The 20911-nt window shown below is 44.2% G+C and overlaps 1 protein-coding gene and 1 long non-coding RNA gene across 3 annotated transcripts in view; one reads left to right on the top strand and one right to left on the bottom strand.

Moving 5' to 3' along the window:
- On the bottom strand, nt 1-19968 carry htr2ab (5-hydroxytryptamine (serotonin) receptor 2A, genome duplicate b). 2 transcript variants are annotated; one of them, XM_042080728.1, is made up of 4 exons: nt 16526-19968; nt 9459-10223; nt 1301-1501; nt 1-902 (listed from the first exon to the last, which is right to left on the bottom strand). In XM_042080728.1, the coding sequence occupies exons 2-4, from the start codon at nt 9883-9885 to the stop codon at nt 79-81; spliced, it is 1452 nt and encodes a 483-aa protein (XP_041936662.1). In that variant the 5' UTR covers nt 9886-10223; nt 16526-19968; the 3' UTR covers nt 1-78. The 2 variants fall into 2 exon arrangements, with proteins under 2 accessions (XP_041936662.1, XP_041936661.1); XM_042080727.1 differs by lacking the exon at nt 16526-19968 and adding an exon at nt 11099-11372.
- LOC121698546 overlaps nt 8910-20911 on the top strand; it is a 19229-nt gene continuing 7227 nt past the window's right edge. Inside the window, exons 1-2 of the long non-coding RNA XR_006026794.1 lie at nt 8910-8919; nt 9801-9805. This is a non-coding gene — a long non-coding RNA (uncharacterized LOC121698546). The remainder of the gene's footprint in view (nt 8920-9800; nt 9806-20911) is intronic.

Below are 20911 nucleotides of genomic sequence, written 5' to 3' on the forward strand. Positions count from 1 at the left end.
CAGAATATCTTTCAAGTTTCAGTCTATGTCCCCTGTTGAAGAGGAAACTCAACATCCATTGGTGCCAACATCCAAGTTCTAAACACGGCTAATCTCATCAGGTTCATACCCAGAGCATTTGGAGGACTGCAGTGCATTCATTCCTATAGACCCCCCCAAACCACTGGGTTCTGTGTCCCTCCTGAGTGTTCCATCGGCCCTCAAGTGCATCTGTGAGGAGCTGTAGGCAAGCGGTGGGATGGTGTTGACCAGGATGAACTGCAGGGGCCTTCTCTGCTCCCTACATCGGCAGCGCACGTAGCGTGCAAAAGCGGCACGGTACGTCTTGTTGAAGAGCGTGTAGACCAAGGGGTTGACAGCCGATGACATATAGCCCACCCACACGAAGACGTTCAGCAGTGCCCCCATGAGGTCAGGAGGGCACACGGCAGCGTCGCACACCACAGCCAGCACGTTGGTCACGAAGAACGGGCACCACATGATCACGAACAGAAAGAAGACCACGCCCAGGACCTTGGAGGCCTTTTGCTCATTGCTGATGGACTGCATGGTGCGGCGGCCGAACGGGACCCCCACGCCCGTCACCGCTGTGGCATCCCCGCCATCCCGGCTGAGCGAGCGCTGGAGGAACAGGCGCTCGGAGGAGACGGAGCCGCGCGGGATGAGGCCCAGGGCCGACGCCCACATGGGCCGGGGCACCAGTTGGTCCAGGCAGACCGTAGCCTCGCTCTGCAGCGTGCTGATGGTGAGGAAGTACGTCACCAGCATGATGATGAGGGGGATGAAGAACGCCACGAAGGAGCCAATCAGGACGAAACTGTCGTCAGTCATCTGGCAGCTTCGGCCCTGGAAGAACTTGGAGTGGTTCTGAAGGCCCAGCACTGGGACGGGTAAGGAGATGACTGTGGAGAGGGTAGAGGCCAGAAGTGGGTCAGACAGGAGAGAGGAGCAAGAGGATTAATTAAAATTGTCCAGTAACACTCAGGTATTTCTGCCCCAGCACTTCAAATACAATCTCCTACATAACGGGCCAGTTTCCCATGCAAGATCATTTTGGATCTGTGGCCAGCAATTGCACTTGATATTTCTCATTTCAAAAGATTAGTCTGTTAATGTCACTGGACTGTACACAAGTTACATCCACTCAGTGCAGCAGTGATCATCATCCGGCCCCAGTACCCAGAACTTCAATCACTTAAATGTGTTGTGTAGAGTACTTTACCATAATTATAACACAATTATGGAACTAACGTTAATGCAGGCAGAGGTATATAGTAACTGGTACACAATCAGCTCTTACCCACAGAGACTGTCCAGGCAGCGCCAATCTTGATGCGGGCTTTGGTTCTGGAGTTGGAGCGGCTGTGGTGGATGGGGTTTCGGATGCCGATGTAGCGGTCCAGAGATATAGCGCACAGGTGCATGATGGATGCCGTGGACAGCAGGACGTCCAGGAAGATCCAGATTGGACAGAGAGTTGAGGGGAGGGGCCAGCTGTAATCTACGAAACAGATTGCTTTTCACTGATGGTTCACTTCAGATAACATGATGACCAAAGCATGAGTTAAATTCTCAAATTTGATTTGCAGATGAAGTCGGCTACCAAATTGCAGTTTAGTTCAAGGATCTCTTTACAAGCGTTCAATTTATTAGTTACGGAAATCCATTCACTTCAGTGGTTATAAGATTTTAATAAAACGAAAAGTAGTTAATGATTTAGAAGTGCTTAGTATTATAGTGGATAAGGTATTATTCTTACCTAATGTAATAAATAAGGACTAGATCTATTAGCTCATGAAAGTCTGCATGCTGTAAATGATCATAGACATGGAGGTCAGGGTGTATCAAGGACAAACTGCAGTGGATGAAGAGAAAGCGACAGGAAGATCCCTCTACACGTCTCCTGAGAATATACACTAATTAACTAATTCAAATAAACAGTTCCCACTGCACCCGGCATACAGGTCTAACATATCCGAAAGAAGATCACTGTACGCAAACAAAGTGACAGTTAAGTATGTGTGACTGTAGCGTTGTGTAAATAGAGAAGATGATCCTCTGCATTTTTTGTCAGTGACAAAAGTATCATATTTAAAACCAGACAATTAAGAATATTTACAGTGTTTAAACAAGGTCTGACTCAGTCATGCAGTACTTTAGACACAAGTGTAGCCACAGGGGTAGTAGTAGTAAGAATACACTAAGAATGTTGCGTTGCCCCAACATGAGTTTTAAAAACGTCTCTGGTTTAGATAGGATTAAGAGCCTTGGTCTGAACAATATTTCAAATATTTTCAGGGCATACACCAGAGAAGACTTTCCTTTGTTTAGGGAACTCAAGAAAATAACTTTCAAACTCAGGGTAATGTTGTTTCGCAACATGGGTTTTTTTTCTCTTAAAATGCAAAGTGAAGTGGTGGAAGAGGCTGTCTTACAGTGCTGTGCTGCCCTGTATGGGCTAAACTCAGCTCCAGGGCTAAGCTGATCGTTTTCTGGGTGCAGTTACCGAGCTTATTACATCCCATCAGTAAAACCGCAGCCATTGCACTTCAAGCCACAAAAATGCTCTCAGCACACACACACACAGACACACACATACACACACACCACCACCACTACGGACAAATCACAGAGACAGGCAGTAGGCTGGCGGTGTGTGTGTGAGTGTGTGGGGCTGTGGGGTAATTGAGGGAGAATGTCCACTCAAGCCTGGAGAGGCAATAACTGTACATGTCCACTTTGTTCCTTGTTCTCTCCCTGCTTCAGAACTTGATTATTACGTAATGTCATTGCACCATGAAATATGACACTATCTTATTTCTAACAGAAGAACATTAGTGTGTGATGGTATCTGGCTCTGTGGAGTGGTGCCAGCAGGGATTGAGTGAAAAGTGAAAGGTGAACAGACTACAGGTGCACACAATCACATTGACAACAGCTTCTCCACCACAACACTGGAAAGATAAACGATTTGTTGACAAAGTGACAATAGCCTCTCTTGTTCATTTGCAATGGAGTATCTCAGTGGCTCTGTGGAGTGGCGATACAGGAATAGGGATAATTGTGTTACTGGAGCAAGTGAAGGCGAACAGACAACAGTTTCTCACCACAAATTGGAAAGATAAACTAATTGCCCCCCCCCCACACACACACACACCCACACACACACCCACCCTGTGCCACCTTTCAATGAGTTGTCCACCCTTCGTAAAATATTTTTGCTGATTTGCTGGTAATTCAGTAACATTCAGGACAGTGCTATATTGGATATCTAGGTGCTGGTTGCAGAACAGAATGTTCACAACATTAGAGGGCTTTTTTTTCTTATCTGATTCAATGATAGCTCTCAGTCAGTTTAATTATATTTCATCATCTTGACCACTCTTGTTGACGCATTACTGACACTTGCTTTCTTCTGCTGAAGACACCTAACCCCACCCCACGCATGAGGGAATGTTCATCTTTTAGACGCTTAGTACAGAGCATCAGAGTGCCCATTAAAAGTTCTCCATAGCCAATACCTTCCCCGTCGCAGGAAATCTTCGCGATAGCCAGGGGTCTTCCCCACTTTAGCCACTGCTGTCTGTTTGCTCAGGAACCATCTGGCGTTAGATGTAGCATAACAAGCCTCACACACACACACACACACACACACACACACACACACACATTTTCTCCCCATGAGGGGCTTTCTACACAAACACACTGCTAGATCCAGCCTTCCGCTGCCAGGAGGGTCTTAACTCTCCAGATCGTCACAAATCTACTACTCTCTTCTTGGCAATGTCTCAACATGAGTCAACACCAGAATAAGCAGTGGGGATGTTTATCTAAGATTAACTCGGTCATCATAAGTATCAGCGAGGAATTACAAAAGGTTTTAAATCTGACATGTATGGCAAATACGCTGTAATACATCTTAGTGTGTTCTTCCACAATCCTTCCCATTCTGAAGAGCTGAATGTGGAGAGGAAATAGATGAATTATTTATTTATTTTTGGTTGAAGGCCTACAAATCACCGTTTAATGATAGGCCTAATAAGCACCTCACTGAAATGAAAAGAACTGGATAAGAGGAATAAAACAACTGACTGATGAGAATGATGAATAATGAAATGAGAGCGAGAAATAAAGGATGCCAGGATGCCTTACATCAAATAGTATGAGTCTCTGTGTGTGTGTGGGTGGGTGTGTGGGTGGTTGAGGGTGTGTGACAGAGTGACTTTCTGACTCTGTTTGTCGTTTCATCCAATACGGATAGGCGAAAAAACTGCTCCAAGTGATGTTTCACAGTGCTGCTTCCCACATTTCCACTTCCCAAGTTCCCACATTTGATCATTTCCTTTCACGGGAAAGAGAAACATCACATTTCATCCCAAATCAATCTCCTCCAGAAGCAGTACAATGTTGCTGGGCAACCTAGAGAGAGAGAGAGAGAGAGACTGAAAGAGAGAGAGACAGAGAGAGATATGTATACAGCACTGTATCATTTGTCACCCAGGTTTCTTTGTGGCTTCATCTAATCAGCCAGCAGCTAGTACAGAATTAGAACACTGTCTACAAAGCCTATTGCTTCTTGCCAGGCATGAAATCATCTCTCTCTCTCTCTCTCAGAGCCTGGCTCCAATATTAGCCTGCCTGGCCCAGAACAGGAAGCATCATCACCTCAACCCCTCGGCCCGACCACCGCTCGCACCGCGGCATCATTACCGCGTAATTAATTCAGCATCAAAGGCACAGATGGAGGCGAGTGAGGGGATTTTTCATCTCTCACACGAGGATATCGCGGCGCGCGGCACGCCCCGACACACCGCTGCTAATTCCAGACACGCCAGACGGCCGAGTGCGCTCTCATTACACGCCAAAAGTCATCAGTGGCTAATTATGCGCCGCAACCCAATTACGATGCCCACACTTCCGCCTCGGCGAGAAACAAAGGAGTTGGCCAACGCGTCGGAGGGGGGTTTGTTTAGGCCCTACGTCAGACTAGAGGGAGCAACGTACAGGGAGCTCTCCACTGACTTGGCTGATGCTATGTTATTTCAGGCCTTGCTTGTAAGTCATAATTGTGACTATTTCTCGGCCTTCTTTTATTCTCTCTCTCCCCCTCTCTCTCCCCCTCTCTCTTAGGCTGCTATATCATACCTCAGTCATATAGATTTTCTACTGGAAGAAGAATTGTGTGATGTGTTTATGTGTGAGGAGGGAGGGTATCGAGGAGCAAGGCACTGAGGCAAGCAGCATGCCTTCCTGCAAGAAAATGGAAATGATTGGCACCTCAGATTTAAAAGCTCCCCTCTCTCAATGGCTTGGATGTGGACTGCAGGTTAATCTTGCAACAGGTGGATAAGGCCTCAATAGCTGGATTGGCGATCACTGATCCACACTCTGTCCATCACCGCAGCTGAAACACTCATCCATGCCCTCATCACCTCCAGACGGGACTACTGCAACAGCATTCTGTACTGACTACCCAACAAAATGACCAGTAAACTCCAATACGTCCAGAACTCAGTTACCCGCCTTCTCACCTCCATCCGTCATCATGACCACATCACATCACCCTGTCCTCCACAACCTCCACTGGCTCCCAGTCACCGAACCCCGACCATAGGCCACGGCTGAAGTGCCCTTGAGCAAGGCACCTAACCCCTCACTGCTCCCCGAGCGCCGCTGTTGTTGCAGGCAGCTCACAGCGCCGGGATTAGTGTGTGCTTCACCTCACTGTGTATACACTGTGTGCTGTGTGTGTTTCACTAATTCACAGATTGGGATAAATGCAGAGACCAAATTTCCCTCACGGCATCAAAAGAGTATATATACTTATACTTACGTATACAGTCAAACACAGGATCAACTTCAAAATACTTCTCCTCACATACAAAGCTCTCAATAATCTCTCCATACCTCTCCGACCTCCTCATCCACCACACCCCCACCCGCCGCCTCAGGTCTGTTGATGCAAACACACTCAAGACCATCAGGACTAAGCTCTGGGCCTGGGGCAACAGGGCCTTCTCAGCTGCTGCACTTTCCCTCTTGAACGTCCTCCCCGACATCAAACAGTCAAACACCCTACCATCCTTCAAAAAGGCTCTCAAAACTCACCTCTTCAAACTTGCCTTTGTGGACTGTCCCAGCTTTTCCTTTTTTCATTGCCCATCTCTCTTGTTTTGTCTTCCTGCTTTGTTCATGTACCTGTGTGTTTTTCTCTGTTTATGAAATCTTGTCCATGTACCTTGTCTGTTTGTTTGTTTGTATCTATGTAAAAACTGTAAAGTGTCTTTGAGTGTCTAGAAAAGCGCTATAAAAAATAAATGTATTATCATTGTTATTATTATTTACTGATCCATATGGATAGTTGGCAACCAGGCCCAATGTGTCAACTTCTCCCTGCCACTGGATTGTTTGTGGCTGAAGCTGATGACAGATGACTGGCAGACCAGGGCATTGTGGGGTCAGAGAAATGACATATGGCTTCTTTTTCCCAATTAACATCAGAGTAAGAGTTCAGTGACAGCAGCCATATGCTAGGAACTCATTGTGGGAAGTGGCTCTTATTTTATTCACTGTGGGACGTTTTAAGTTGATATCTAAAGGATGTATTCCACCTGTCATCACATCTTCTAATTAATTAATAGTCTTATTATTTCTTTGAATTTTAGTTCTGCCCACCTGTTTACCTCTGATCAGGTCCACACTGGACACATGTTCACCAATCTGCCTGCCCAACGAACCACCTGTTTTACCTGCCACTTTGATGTGTCATGGGCTGTTGGTTGACATTTTTCATCTGTTGCCTTAACCTGGAAACAGCAGGCACAAGCAGTGATGCTTTGCCATGACGCATTATCTGCTGAGAGTAATCTTTTCATCTAAATAACTGTCGGTCTCTTTAACAACCCTTCTCCGGTTCCTCGAATAACACGGGGTCCTTGACCACCGGTCAACCCACTACTGGGCGGCATTCGATTATCCTGACACACAGCAGCATACGTGTCTCCAAAAGGCCAGCGGTGGAGGCTAATCAGAGCTGGCTGTTCCTGTGTGCACTTGTCGCTGTGGAGACGGCAACATGGAGACTTGGTGACAGACCCCAAGCGGTTGCTGTGGCTCTGGAGTGATGAGGAATCCTGAGTGTTGTGATATCACACACTGAACGGCAAGGACATAGATGAGTTGTGTGGTACTACTCAAACACTGGGCCATCAAATACAGCAACAGCAACAAAAAAATGCAGCATATATTACTGGTTGTTTCTAAATCAAAAATGAAGAAATGATGAAGTGATTATTATCTGAAGTGTTAAATTGGTTGCGAGAAAGTAGAAATAGCACATCAAGTCCACATGAAATACAAAATATGTATGTAAATTGTATATTTTTTGCATGGGATAAATTATCTAAAATATGAATGATCAGTGTGCAGTGGCATTTTATTGCATTAATAACTGGTTCAAAAAGCCAACAGTAGTCTCTCTCTCTCTCTCTCTAGAGTAGTCTAGTTTCAGCATAGGTTTATTGGATGGGCCAGCAGCCGTAGATGAATTGAAGTAATTTTGTGTACCCAGGACCTGGCTACCAAAGCCATCTGTAGGCTACATGTCAGTTTACCTGGAGCCTAAACACAGGGGGTATCATCAGTGTGAGCGAGTGAGGATGAATATTCCTGACTCCATGACAAACGTTCCTCTGGAGACACGCTAAGCGCGGGTCTGATCTGAGTCATCCTGTCACATGCAAATAAACCGTGCAACAAGAAGAAACACTCCAGATGAAAAGACTGTCACAAAAGAAAGGAGAGAGAGAAAGAGAATGAAAGATTACAAAATGAGAAAAAGAAAAGGATCGAGCCTTGGTGTGGGGAGAGGGGAGGGGGGTAACAGAATCTGACAAGCCTTCATAAGTCAGACTCTGGCTAAATCATGGCTGACAAACAGAGGATGATTCATCTCCTGCATGCTTCTCAGGAGGATGCCTCTCGACCGCAGGTAGCGAGAACACCAGCGGTTACTCAGCAGGCCACTGACCACAGGACACTACTGATGGTCTTCTCTCCACGTCAGTTCCATCACAATCACAGCATTGCTCAGAACAGCAGTTAGCAAAACACCCTGGTGGTAAGTCACCTGATCACCCCTTCACGGCCCAGGAGACCACATAGCCACAGACCCTTGGAATTGTTAGTACCATCACAGTTACCACAACATTGCAAGACAAAAGGAAACAAAAGACCCTGAGTCAATGCCGTCACAAACGCCACAGCACTGTCCAGGAAAAACAGCGTAATCTGCACATCCATGGAACAGTTCTGGCCCTCATGTGGCTCTTGATCCAGGCCCTAAATTTAAAGTAAGCCAGAATCGGCTGCTGTCTGAGGAAGTGTTCAAGTTTCACTCAGTGGAAAGCAATATTCTCAGGGATTCAGATGGGGTATAACTTGATGCTATAAACAATGCAGCTTTGAGGATGGAAACATATTGAAATGTCAAAAATGAAAGAGTTTGTTTGGGGAAACAGTAAAAAGAAAGAAAATAATGACCATACCGGATGTTCTTATTCTGGATTTGACTTGCTGTGAGGAAAGTTCCAGGAAGACGTGATTTATACACATTTGGTTCACTTTCTTTTTACTGTGTGAAGCACTTTGGTCTTAAATGTGCTATATGAATAAAATGTACTTACTTATTTACTTTCATATAAGCCTATTTATTTAATTTCATTATATATCATTATACAAATACAATTTCATTCACATCATTGTACAAATACAATTACAAATTCACTTCATTAAAAACTATTATTGTATACAAAATATATACTAAGCTGAAATTCATGCAGAGTAAAGGAATACTAATTACACTTTCATTCTGATTCTGTGTTCTATATGCCCTTTTGTAAATTCCCTTTCAAATGTAATGTCCCTAAAAATTGCAGGTATGTTAAGAGCATAAAAACACTGTAAATTACGCTTGTGCTAAAAGCACTTTACCATTGAGCTGTACCATGTCTCATTCTATTCTCTTGTGGGTACAGAATAACAAAGGCTCTTCTCCGATGGTCAGGGTCTAAATAGGTAAGCCTGAGTCACTGCACACTCCACACGGAGAGCTGCAGCAGAACACAGAGATCCAGGATGGCCACAGGACTTTGTTAAGGCACAAAGACTCACAACCTGCCTGTTCGGTTCTGACATTGGCTTTGTCTAAATGCATTTCCATTTTTTTTTTTTTTTAGCGTTTTCTATTAAATCTCTTGAAATATAATTTCAAATATATATATATATCCCTCTCTCTGTAATCGAATAATCCATCTAATCAAATACTGGGTTGGATCAGATTGTTTTTGATGGATACTTTATCCATATCACCACATTCCTTCATGTGTGTATGTGTTTTTAAAAAAAATACACCACTGACAGACACAGCCCCAATACAGACACACACACCCGGTACCCACCATACAGGATGTTGACCATGGCGATGGGCATGACCAGGAGGCCAAGCAGCAGGTCTGCGGCGGCCAGTGACATCAGGAAGTAGTTGGTGGCGTTCTGAAGTTTCCTCTCCAGCGTGACAGCCATGATGACCAGGATATTGCCCATGACGGTGATGATGATGGCTGCCAGGATCAGGAGCGCCGCCCAGTTCTTCGGTGTTTGAGTCGCAGTCGAGACCACACACCCTGACCCCGACGTCTTGTTCGCATCCGCCGTCCTGTTGCACTCCACGGACTCGTTGTGAACTACATATCCCAGAACCACTTCTACTTCGGGGGACAACATTTCAGAACCAAAAGGAGGTAATGTCATAGCAGAGATGACTGAGGACATGAACTTTGATTGGTTGGTCTGGCGTGCCATCATGGCAAAGCCTTCAACCCTCATGGCACCAGGCTCATTGAACGAACATTATATGGCAACTATACACTGTTACTAAATTATCCTTTTGTCCCACTGGAATTTCCATCCAGTCTGCGCTGTTATCCAAAAACATGACTGTCCTTGTCCATAAGAGTAGCTTACAAGGAATAAGGAATCATGTTGGTGTAGTCATAAAGAGCAGTGTGAGAGGGAAATCTATTTAGGGTGACAGCTTCTCTCTTTTTTTTCAGCTTCAGGCGATGTGAGTTTAGTGTAGCCGTAACCGTACTAATCCCACGTTAGCATAATGTATGCGTGTTTCTTCTGCCCGCAGACACAGGCAAAGCCTGAAGGAGATCAGCCTAACAGAGGGAAAGAAGGAGAGGGTGAGGAAAGTGTGAAGGGCGAGCACTTATTCAGGCAGACAAACAAAGCAAAACAAACACACACTCATACACACATGCACACACACCCAAAGGCAATTGCTTTGTTTTAATCCCCCAGGAATCTTGTGGAGAAACCCACTGAACCACATGCACCTGCTTCTGTGCAAGACACAACACAAACACACACACAAACACACACACAAGCGCGTGCACAGTGAGAGACACATGTACGGACACGCATGAACAAATGCACAGCAATGCATGTACACCCGGAGGTGAGACAAGTCGTGAGAGGGGTGAAATCACCCAAGACACAGTCACACACAAGCTACAAGCACACATGTACAATGACACAGAATGTCATGTCAGTCATTAAAGAGCAACTATTGTTTTTTAAAAAAGCCCTTTGGTTGGTTCTACTAAAAGTTACAAATCTGGATATGGATATAGATGTCCAGCCATTAAAAAGCAACCATCCACTCACTCACAACAAAAATGTGTTATTTAGGTACTGAATCTCAAAGAGCAACACCAAAAGACACTATTTTTATTAGTATTTCTCAACAGAGTAAGCCTGATATGGACAATACTCAGCAGACACATTGCTTTAACATATATAATGTTTACTGATTTGATTTTCCACACTCACATTCAAGACATATTTTGACTTCAACCTTATAACATACATATACTGCTTAAAGTTATAGAGACCCTGAACATACATCCAGATTTCATATTGTATACCTAACACTCTATCTCCACACAGGTGTAGACCACCGTATCTCACCACATATGCATACCTCTTAATCTTTATCACGAAACTCACTCCACACAGGTGGGAACTGCCTTACCTCAGAGAAAGCGGCTGAGGAGTCCTGAGTGACCGTCTCTCCTGCTCAGCAGCTGAGCGGTTACTTGTGTCTCTGATAGAGATGAACTCGTCCTTTCCTCTGTCCCCCCCCCTTCTTTTCATCTCTTTTGCAGCTGATCGTCTCTCTCTGTCTCTCTCTCTCTCTCTCTCTCTCAGCACCCTGCTTACTTCCTCAGTATCTCAGTGTTTCCCGCCATTCACTGTCCTGTGCACTGCCTCTTCTCCACTCCCTCTTCTCTCCCACTCTGTCTCTCTCTCTCTTTTTCCCTCCTTTGCCCCCTCTTTCTCTTACCTCCCTCTCCCACACACACCTCCCCCCAAACCTCCCTCTCCCACACACACCTCCCCCCAAACCTGCCTCTCACCCACGATCTCTCCTCTTTCTCTGACCTCCCTCTCCTTCCTCTCTATTATGTTTAACCTCCTCTTCTTTTTCTCCCACCCTCTCTCCCTCTCCCTCTCCTATTCTCTCTCTCTCTCTCCTTTCTCTCTCTCTTTCTCTCCACTTCGTTCCACTGTGAAAAGCAGCAGTTCTTTCCTCTCTTTAATGCTCTCTCAGCTCAGAGAGACAATTTCCATCCATGTTGCATATATCCTAAGACATACTTACACACTCACACACGCACACACACACATACTCACAAACACACTCTTACACACACACATACACACTCTCACACACAAGCACGCCCATGTTCTGCACCACATATAACATACAGCAGTTCATTGTACTATGAAATACACAAACTGTTCCGGAAGACAGTATGAGGGAGCTCAGGGGACTAGTCTGGAAAAGGTTACGAGACCCATAAAACTGTGATCAGTATCAAATTGATCCATTAGTATACAGACTGCTAGGATGCACTGTTGGCAAGAGATATATTGCACTCATTCTTTATGTCTTTATTTGGTGCTAAAGCACCAACTGTTGAAACATTCTGAGAAAAAAAAAAGAGTTGATGATGACAGACAGTTACATGTTGCTGTGATAGCCGTCAGCATATAGCATTTACCAGGAATTAAATATTAAAGGCTTACACACTAAAAGTCTAGCTCAGGCTGATCCAGCACCTCAGGACAATATCATTATTATGTATTAACAATGTATTATTCACACCCACATTCAATATTTAATACACTAAGAATATTTCTCTCCTCCTTTCATTAAAGAAGAGAGGTGAAAATGCCTGGAATTAGCTTTGGGGCTGTTTTGGCTGTGAGAAAAAAAAGGAGGGAGAGAGAAATTGGAGAGAGGTGGAGAGAGTAAGGTCATATGTGGTGGATGGAGGCATCAAAGAAATTACTCATCTGTTTGACAGCACCACTGGGAATTTACTGGGCATGTCCTTTGAAGCCAGGGCAAGACAGAGATAGAGAGAGCGAGAGGATGGCATTTACCCATTACGCCTTCAAAAGAAGTGATAGCCGACCCAGTGCCTGGCAAAAACTTCAGTTTTAATTCCGTTCCCCCAAACTTGTGAATAACTGCGTCACAACTTCATTGTTATTATTAAACCTTTGGGTTTACTTGACAGTATCGACATAAGAGTGACATGACACTGACATGAATGTGTCATAAACAAGTAATACACATTTATGACATAACGCTTCTGTTATTAAGTGTCATTCGGTTTTTGTCATAACAAGTTAGGGCATTACTGCATTCATCTCATCTGTCTGTTGCTGGCATAAACAGATTGATGTGCATTGTCTTGCATTGTTTCTTGCATGCACAGGCTAGCATCTCAGGGCAACTGTCTGGAATGGGACTCAGTGCTGTCCAGATTCCCCAAGTCTCCATCCCATCTCAGAGAGTGCAGGAAGCTCAGGTTTGGGGGTATTAATGGGCATTTCTCCATGTCACTGTTTGATGTATATAATTATAAGTATATATACTCTTTTGATCCCGTGAGGGAAATTTGGTCTCTGCATTTATCCCAATTCGTGAATTAGTGAAACACACTCAGCACACAGGTGAACACACAGTGAGGTGAAGCACACACTAATCCCGGCGCAGTGAGCTGCCTGCAACAACAGCGGCACTCGGGGAGCAGTGAGGGGTTAAGTGCCTTGCTCAAGGGCACTTCAGCCGTGCCTACTGGTCGGGATTCGAACCGGCAACCCTCCGGTTACAAGTCCGAAGTGCTAACTAAGTAGGCCATGGCTGCCCCTTTAATAGTGTACTCGCATCAAATGAAAAAGGAGTGCATCACTTGTTGGGGCCATAGCCTCTGGGTTCGCCATCTTGGGGAACAATAAATGCAGTGCTGCATCAACAGAGTCTGTTCTTTGCACATTGTAAATTCTGCAGACAAATGTTTCTGAAGATTGGATCGTTTCCTTTGTGGGTTCACCAATGCCCAAATTCTTCAGCAATTCATGGTGCTTTTCAATGACCTTCCATGATGATTGTTTGGTGTGATTTGCAGTTTAAGAGGTGGTGTCACCCAGACAATGCATGAAATGCTAGCAAGGATGCTAAACCTCGGGTGTTTGTTGAAAAATGCATCAATAGGTGCATACCGCCGTTTCTTAGACGTGCCAGACATATCCCACTTTCAACTTATGCAATGTATGCATCTCTGGATGATGTCGGCACATTTAAAAAACGGTATACTAGTGATGGGGACGAGACCGCCTATGCCGAGTCCGAGACAAGACCGAGTCTTTGAAGGGTCGAGACCGAGTCCGTTGGTTTTAAAATACAGTCGAGTCCGAGTCAAGACCGAGTCTTTGAGGAGGCAAGTCCGAGTCGAGACCAAGTCCTTTAGGAGTCGAGACCAAGACCATAAAAACATGTCAGTTTTCATATTCATGATTTAATATCACCCCAATTAATAATCAACAGTTAGGCCCAGGCTTGGAATTTCACCATTTTAGGGGCAAGGCCACTTGGCCTTCAGTTGGGCATATTTGGTGGGGGGCACAAAGGCCAAAGTTAACTATACAGTAGTGGGCTATAAAAATAATCAAAGTTGTATTTAGGCTATTCACAGCAGTAGACCTGCATCACTGTATGAAACATTACAAAAACATGAAACATGACATATTACATAGAACTGTAAATCATCTGATTATCTAATATTTAGATGTCTAGGCTATATTTAATATTTGTATTTATTTTATATTTGGCCTGTTATGGAATCATGTATTGAACAATTTAAGCACAGCTCAGCTTTAAGAAACTCAAATAGCCTAGATGCATGCTTAGCATTTTTTGATCATTTAGAATCCTTTCACAAACTCTTACTCAGCTGTATATCCTCTGATTTTAATATTTACCTATATCTAGGCAATATTTGTAACATTTATTTTGTATTTGGCCTGTTATGAAATCATGAAGAACGATTTAAACACATTTTGAAACCTAAAGACCAAAGTTGGACACATGAATGTAGACCTTGCTGCAGATTACATTTTTAATTTAACCGGAATACTCTGGAACGGCTTACTGTACAGGGGACTGCTTTATTTCTGGTAAGGTCTGCTGTTTATTCTGATATATGGTTTGTCATGTGTTGAACTAAGGGTTCGTGAAGTATTCCACCGAGATGAATGGGTAGGGGAGACGGGTATAGCACCTTATGTAGACGTTATGATTAAATTTAATTATATTATTTACTTTTCTTGCGAACCGTTCACCACAGCAATTAGCGGCTAACATCGTTTAAAAGCTGAGAAAAAGCTCTTTCATGTGATGTGATGCACGTGTCTGTGTGATGGCTTAATGATTGCGAGTATTTCAACTGAGAAGAATTGGTGAGTTTGGACGCACTTTCTGTCTTGCCATGCGCTGTCATTTTCTCCACTGTGTAAGACTGAATTAGTTTGCGCTGTGATGCTAAGATTATTTTGACAGGCTATAGGCTAAATAAAAATCGCTATTAAACGGATGCAAAGCAGAATATTGAAAGAAGGGGGCACCAAGGCCAACGCAAGGGGCAAAGACGTGGCCGCCGTGAAATTTCATTTTCATTTTTTTTTTAATATGAACATAAAAAAATGCGCTGGTCTCGAGGACTCGGTCTGAAATTACGAGTCCTTCTCCTCCCACTGTGGTCCGAGACCGAGTCAAGACCGAGTCTTTGAAGGAACAAGTCCGAGTCGAGTCCGAGAAAGCAGAAATCGGTCTCGAGACCGGACTCGGGTACTACATCACTGGTATATACCTATTGATGCAGTTTTCAACAAACTAAAGGCTCAGGTCATATAGCAGAATAATGGAACTTCTAATGAGACAAAATTCAGACCAGATTGATTGGTGTGTACAGTTTACCATTTTGTTTATGCTAATTAGATGGTCAAAAACTCAGAATTCAGCCTGGGAACAGGGCTAGTTGAATTTAGCACACCTTAGTTATGATAAAATGCCCTGTTCCCAACTTTTACTAAGAAATACCTCTAGAGCCATATACAGGGACTTTTGTTTAAAAATAGCACTCGTCTAGCTGCTTTAATCTTTCGCTCATTTCTGCTCTCCTTCTTTGCTCTTTTTCCTACCTGATGGCTTGATCCTTTCTTGTCCTGTTTATTTTGCACTCCAGAATCAAATCACCTATCCCTCTTAAACACCAATACCACTGGGATAATTAGGAACTGTGAAACTAGATTGAGTTGAGTTTTCTGGCCCCAATCGTGTCATAGAGAACAGACAAATCACATGTGGATAACAAGAAAACAATTCACAGCCTAGTTATTACTGCTTTTTTAAATAACTAAAATGGTGCTATTTTAATTGTAGTGCATACATTTTTTAGACAAAGGCATCTGCAAAATACATCAAGTTAAGACTTATTTTCTCTCTTGCTGCATGTTCCTGGTCTATCTTCATGATTTTGCAACACTGAATATGTGGTGGATTCGAAGCCTGGGAGAACTCGTTGTAAAATCCTGCCCCGGTCTCAAAGGACACTTGCCCAGATCCCGACTGGCTTAAAATATCATCATTTACACCTCTGGTGCCGCATACCATATAAATGATACATTTCACTTCCGGGACAGAAACAAATCCTCCTCCAAAAGTCTCTTTCAAATTGCACATTTGGGTCTGAAAATAGTCCATCTATGTGTGAGTGTGTGTGTGAGTATGAGAGAGAGATAGAATCTATGAGTGACTCGTATAAAGACCAAAAGCTACATCCTCTGTGAATCCATCACTGTGCTTCTGGTCCCTCTGTAATTGCACACCAGGGAGATAGAGGGCTTCTGAAAATTGGCAATGTGAGATATTACAGAGGGTTTAGCTTCGCCATTAATCAACTGTCTGTGGCCACGCTTCCCAGATGCAAGTTTATCTCAGTGTAGTCGAAGGGGACCTCGTCCGTTTTCTGGAGATTTTTGTTCAATGTGACAAGGTGACAGAGCGCTTCGGGTTCCCCCTTGCGCTGCCCTTTCCGTTCTCACTTACCGGGTTGGGACCCAGAATGCGACAGCTTCAGGTTTGGAGCTGACTGCTTTCATTTCGCCTCCTGTCTTCCTACAGAAGGAGACACATGTGAAAGAGGGAATGTGCAAACACGCTTTCCTACAGCAGCTGTGAACCTACTGTTACACAACAGCTATAGTGCAGACCTGGTCTATGCACAGCAAAATAGCCTAATAGTTCTGCTTGAACATAACAGACTCATGTGTGTGGGCGTTCAAACAGACGCAGGGTTAATTTTTCAATTAAGCAATTAGCTTAACTGAACCCCTATGGTAAGCCAGACCTACAGAAACTCCACTCAACCATGGGCAAACAGCTGGCTCCAAGCTTTGATTATGTAGGAAGGACCTGAGAGAGGCCAGACCTGTAGTCTAAAGACTAAGATGGGGGGGTAAATAGGGCAAATAAGTGGGGGGTGAATAGGTAATCTGATCCTGGATCAGGTGGCTGGCGACATGATGCGGAGGCCGCGGAGCAGAGGCTCCGTTCAGAGAAAAATCCGGAATCAGGAAGAGCCCCGATGTGTCTGCCTGAAGATGTGCACGGAGAGATGGGCCAATTAGCAGCGTCCTCTGTGATTATGGAGACAGAGCAATCGCATTACGGCGCTCTAACGAGATTAGGTGAGCGCACGTTTGGCTTTGAAGAGATGGCTCTCTGCGTTTCATATCGCCACAACAGGCCGTGTCTGGACCCAACCCATGCATTCATTTGGCTTCATCACACACACACACACACACACACACACAGACACAGAGTAACATTCTGTGGAAAAATAAACAATAATTCACCCTGGAGCTGAAAGGCTATTGTTCATATCTGGCATTACCTTGAAACAGCAGTGTTGTGTTCCAACAAAAATCAATTCACACTGAAATTAATTAGCAGTTTCATTTGTCTACAACTTCTTCCCTCTTTCTGTGAGGAGGGGTGTGGTTACTGTTATGGAGTTTACCACAGCTGCACAGAATCGAAAAATGACTCATTCTTTGCGCATACAGCTTGATGCCATGGGAACAAGTAATGACATACTTCAGAATCAGAACACACATAAGGATCCTTGAAGGCCGTGGAATTAGGAGACGCCGGGGCAAAGTGCAAATGGACCAAGGCCCACGTAGGCGCAGTCACAGTCACCAAGGTGATGGGACTTGCAGTGCCTGCAGCAGCACTGTGGAATCAAACTAATCTGGGGGAATGTAAAGGCGCGCGCACGCGCACGCACACACACACACACACACACACACACACTGCCTGGTGGCTAGAAACACTGTGGAATCAAACTAATCTGGAAGAGTCTAGATTAGAGGGACACACACAAAAATGACGGTGAATGGAGGCTATAGCAGCACTAGTGTGGAATCAAACAAATTAGGGGGAATCTAAAGGCAGTCTCACAAACCCCCTCCCTCTCTCACTCACACACACACACACACACACACACACACACACACACTGGCTGGTGCTTCTGTTCAAATGAATATCCACGGCTAAACAAACCCTTCCTGGGGTTTTAATGGGGGGACAGAACTTGGCAGTGGGCAGCTTGGGCAGTTTTCGCATCCTAGGGCTTCTTCTCCCCAGAGGTAGGCTATGCAACCCCTGCCTGGCAAACAGCCTTCTCGCCGCTGGCCGCATGCGGCAGCCGCTTCTTGCCACGCCGGGCTTTTGATGAGCGTCCGAGGACAGGTCATTAACGGGTGATTCATCACTCACTGTGCACATCGGCACTGCTCGTGCTCATTACTGCTCTCTGAGCGCCACGGCTCTCTAAGAAACTTTGACCGCATCTCTCGGATGAGTGTGTGCGCACAGAATAGGAGGTCATCTGCGCCTGGGTCCCCAGCAGCACTCAATCTTCCGGAAAAATACCAGATAAACACAAGATCGTTGTCATGACTTTGTCCTACAGACAGAATTAATGGCCAGACATTGTATTTAAAGTTTCCACATTTTTAAGTGCTTCAGTGTGTTTGTTGTTGGAAACAAAGCTCTCATGCGCTGGTCGCTCCGGCAGGGTTGTGGTCAGACTGCTGAAGTGCATAACCCTGATGATTACGCAACAGGTTCGCTTTCTGCCCAAGTTAACCTGAAAGTCCCAGCATGACTGCCATCTACTGCAGTGATGGCTTAAGTGGCCCCAACTAGCTCGGAGACAGATCTTGAATGAATTTGGAGAAGTTCAAGTGGAGGATGATGCTGTGTCCTGTCCTGAAAGGCTGAAAGGCTGACGTGAGATCAGTCATTCGGGTCCTGGTCCTGAAAGGCTGACGTGAGATCAGTCATTTAGCTTTTAGTCTTTTTTTGGCCAAGCTTGCCTCGTTTCTGACAGTGACTGTAGGCAGAAGCTGACAGTAAAGCTGATGATAAAAGCAAAGATGTGTGGCATAGCTAGTGCCAAGAAGTCTTATCTGTAAAAGAACCAATCTAATGAAGAAAAATGCTTGGCATAGTTGGTGTGAAACATTTTTAGTCATTGGTAATACAAAATATAAGCAAGTCTCACCACAGTTAGATGATTTGTCACCTTGGCACGCACACAACATACTGAAATAATAATTAGCTTACATTAGCGCATGGAATAAGCATTAGCTCTAAAGGTTAATTATCTGTGATATGTCACTGTGTTGAAATTAGCACAGTAGTAGCAGCCTAGCACATGGATAAATAATAAAAATAAGACAAATGGTGTATTAATCAGCAGTGATACGTGGGTGGAATACTGCATGTTCTCAGTTAGAAAGAATCTTCTAGAAGCTCGCCTCAGAGAACTGAATTTCATGGTCGACAACCATAACTTCACACTAAATATGGGGATGTGTTTTTTCCCCCTCCTTCTGCTCTGTGACACATCACACTAGTGACAGCTTAAAATGCATGCTGAAAGTATAAGGGCTGATGGAAATTTCCACCAAAGTAATAGATTTTGCACATACAGTGTAAGATACCAGCCCTGTTTGCACACTACTCAAATGTCCCGTGTTGCACTTCAGGCTTCTGTAAAACTGAGATGTTACATAATATGTGAAATCTGTAAAAAGGCTGCCTTGAGGCCATGGGCACATGAGGTTGGCTATGAAATTCAGATGTGTGTAACGGTGCGAGTAAAGGCTCCTGTGCTGCTGCTGCTTACTGCAGTTGCTACCGTGCTCTCTGGGTGATCGGGTTTGAGGCAGAACCTCTTCTTCGCCTCTTAAATATGGACACGTACAACCAAACAAGCTAATGATCTCGCAGCAGCATGTCCTGTTAATGTAAACAATGCAACAGTGGTCTGGGTCAGATGGTCTAATGGCTACACGCAGAGAGCACAGATCAAACTAATTAGACTATCAGTCTGTAAGGGAAAAAAATAAATAAAAAAATTGTCAATAAATACTGTAAGATAATAATTAGATTTAGGGCAGAGAGCTCATAAAGAACAAAATGTTTCTATGGCAACAGCATAGTGTGTGAACTTCACACTATGAAGAATCTGATTTCGTACTACCTAACTAAAAATGGCAGATATAAAACACAAACACTCACAAACCATTGGACACGGACACACACACACACACCTCCTGACTGTTAAACGAGCTCACACTTCTGACTAAAAACACATCATTAAAGTAGGCCTAGGCCTACACATTCACAAACAATCTTCCCATCTCACATGGACTACCCTGTCGGACTGTCTTTGCGTATATTTTCAGACACCTAAAATGGAGACCTCTAAACAGTCAAAGCATTTCATATCTTCACCGAGCACAAGAGAAGCACTCCATATGTTTTATCTTACCACTCAGTTTATTCACATCGGCTGACACTTTAAGTATATGCTTACGCATTCCTGCAGATCCCTAGCTTGTGTATGGCCCAGGTGTCTAATGCTCTCACTATTTAAATGAGATCTCAAAATACTTTCACACAAAAGAGGGTTTGGCCTCGCTTGCTATCAAGAGCCTAAGGCGCTGAAACCCTCAGAATATCTAGCCTACAGATAATGAATGTCGAAAAAAGGCTAAGGAGTTAAATAGATGAATCACTCCTATGCTATTTAAACACTTCTCTCACCAGATTGTCTCACACCTGTACTAACTAGAGAAGCTCATACAAAAAGGTTTGGATGATATAAGGTCTTGGATTAGATTGAAATAGACTGCAGGCTAACTTGTGTGCGGACATAGGTATATAGACAATAAAAGATATCGTGGTGAACTTGAAAGGTTATGAAACTGCTGTTGAGTGGGATTAATACTTGAGCTGATTGCATTATCCTCACAAGGTATTCAAGTTATGTTTTATCATAGATCTGGTAAACCAATATCCATTTCTCAAAAGAAGTCAAATAAAATAAAATTCTTACTGGTGTGGAATTTGTTCACC

This window comes from Alosa sapidissima, chromosome 23 (assembly GCF_018492685.1).
Source record: "Alosa sapidissima isolate fAloSap1 chromosome 23, fAloSap1.pri, whole genome shotgun sequence".
Classification (NCBI taxonomy): Eukaryota; Metazoa; Chordata; class Actinopteri; order Clupeiformes; family Clupeidae; genus Alosa; species Alosa sapidissima.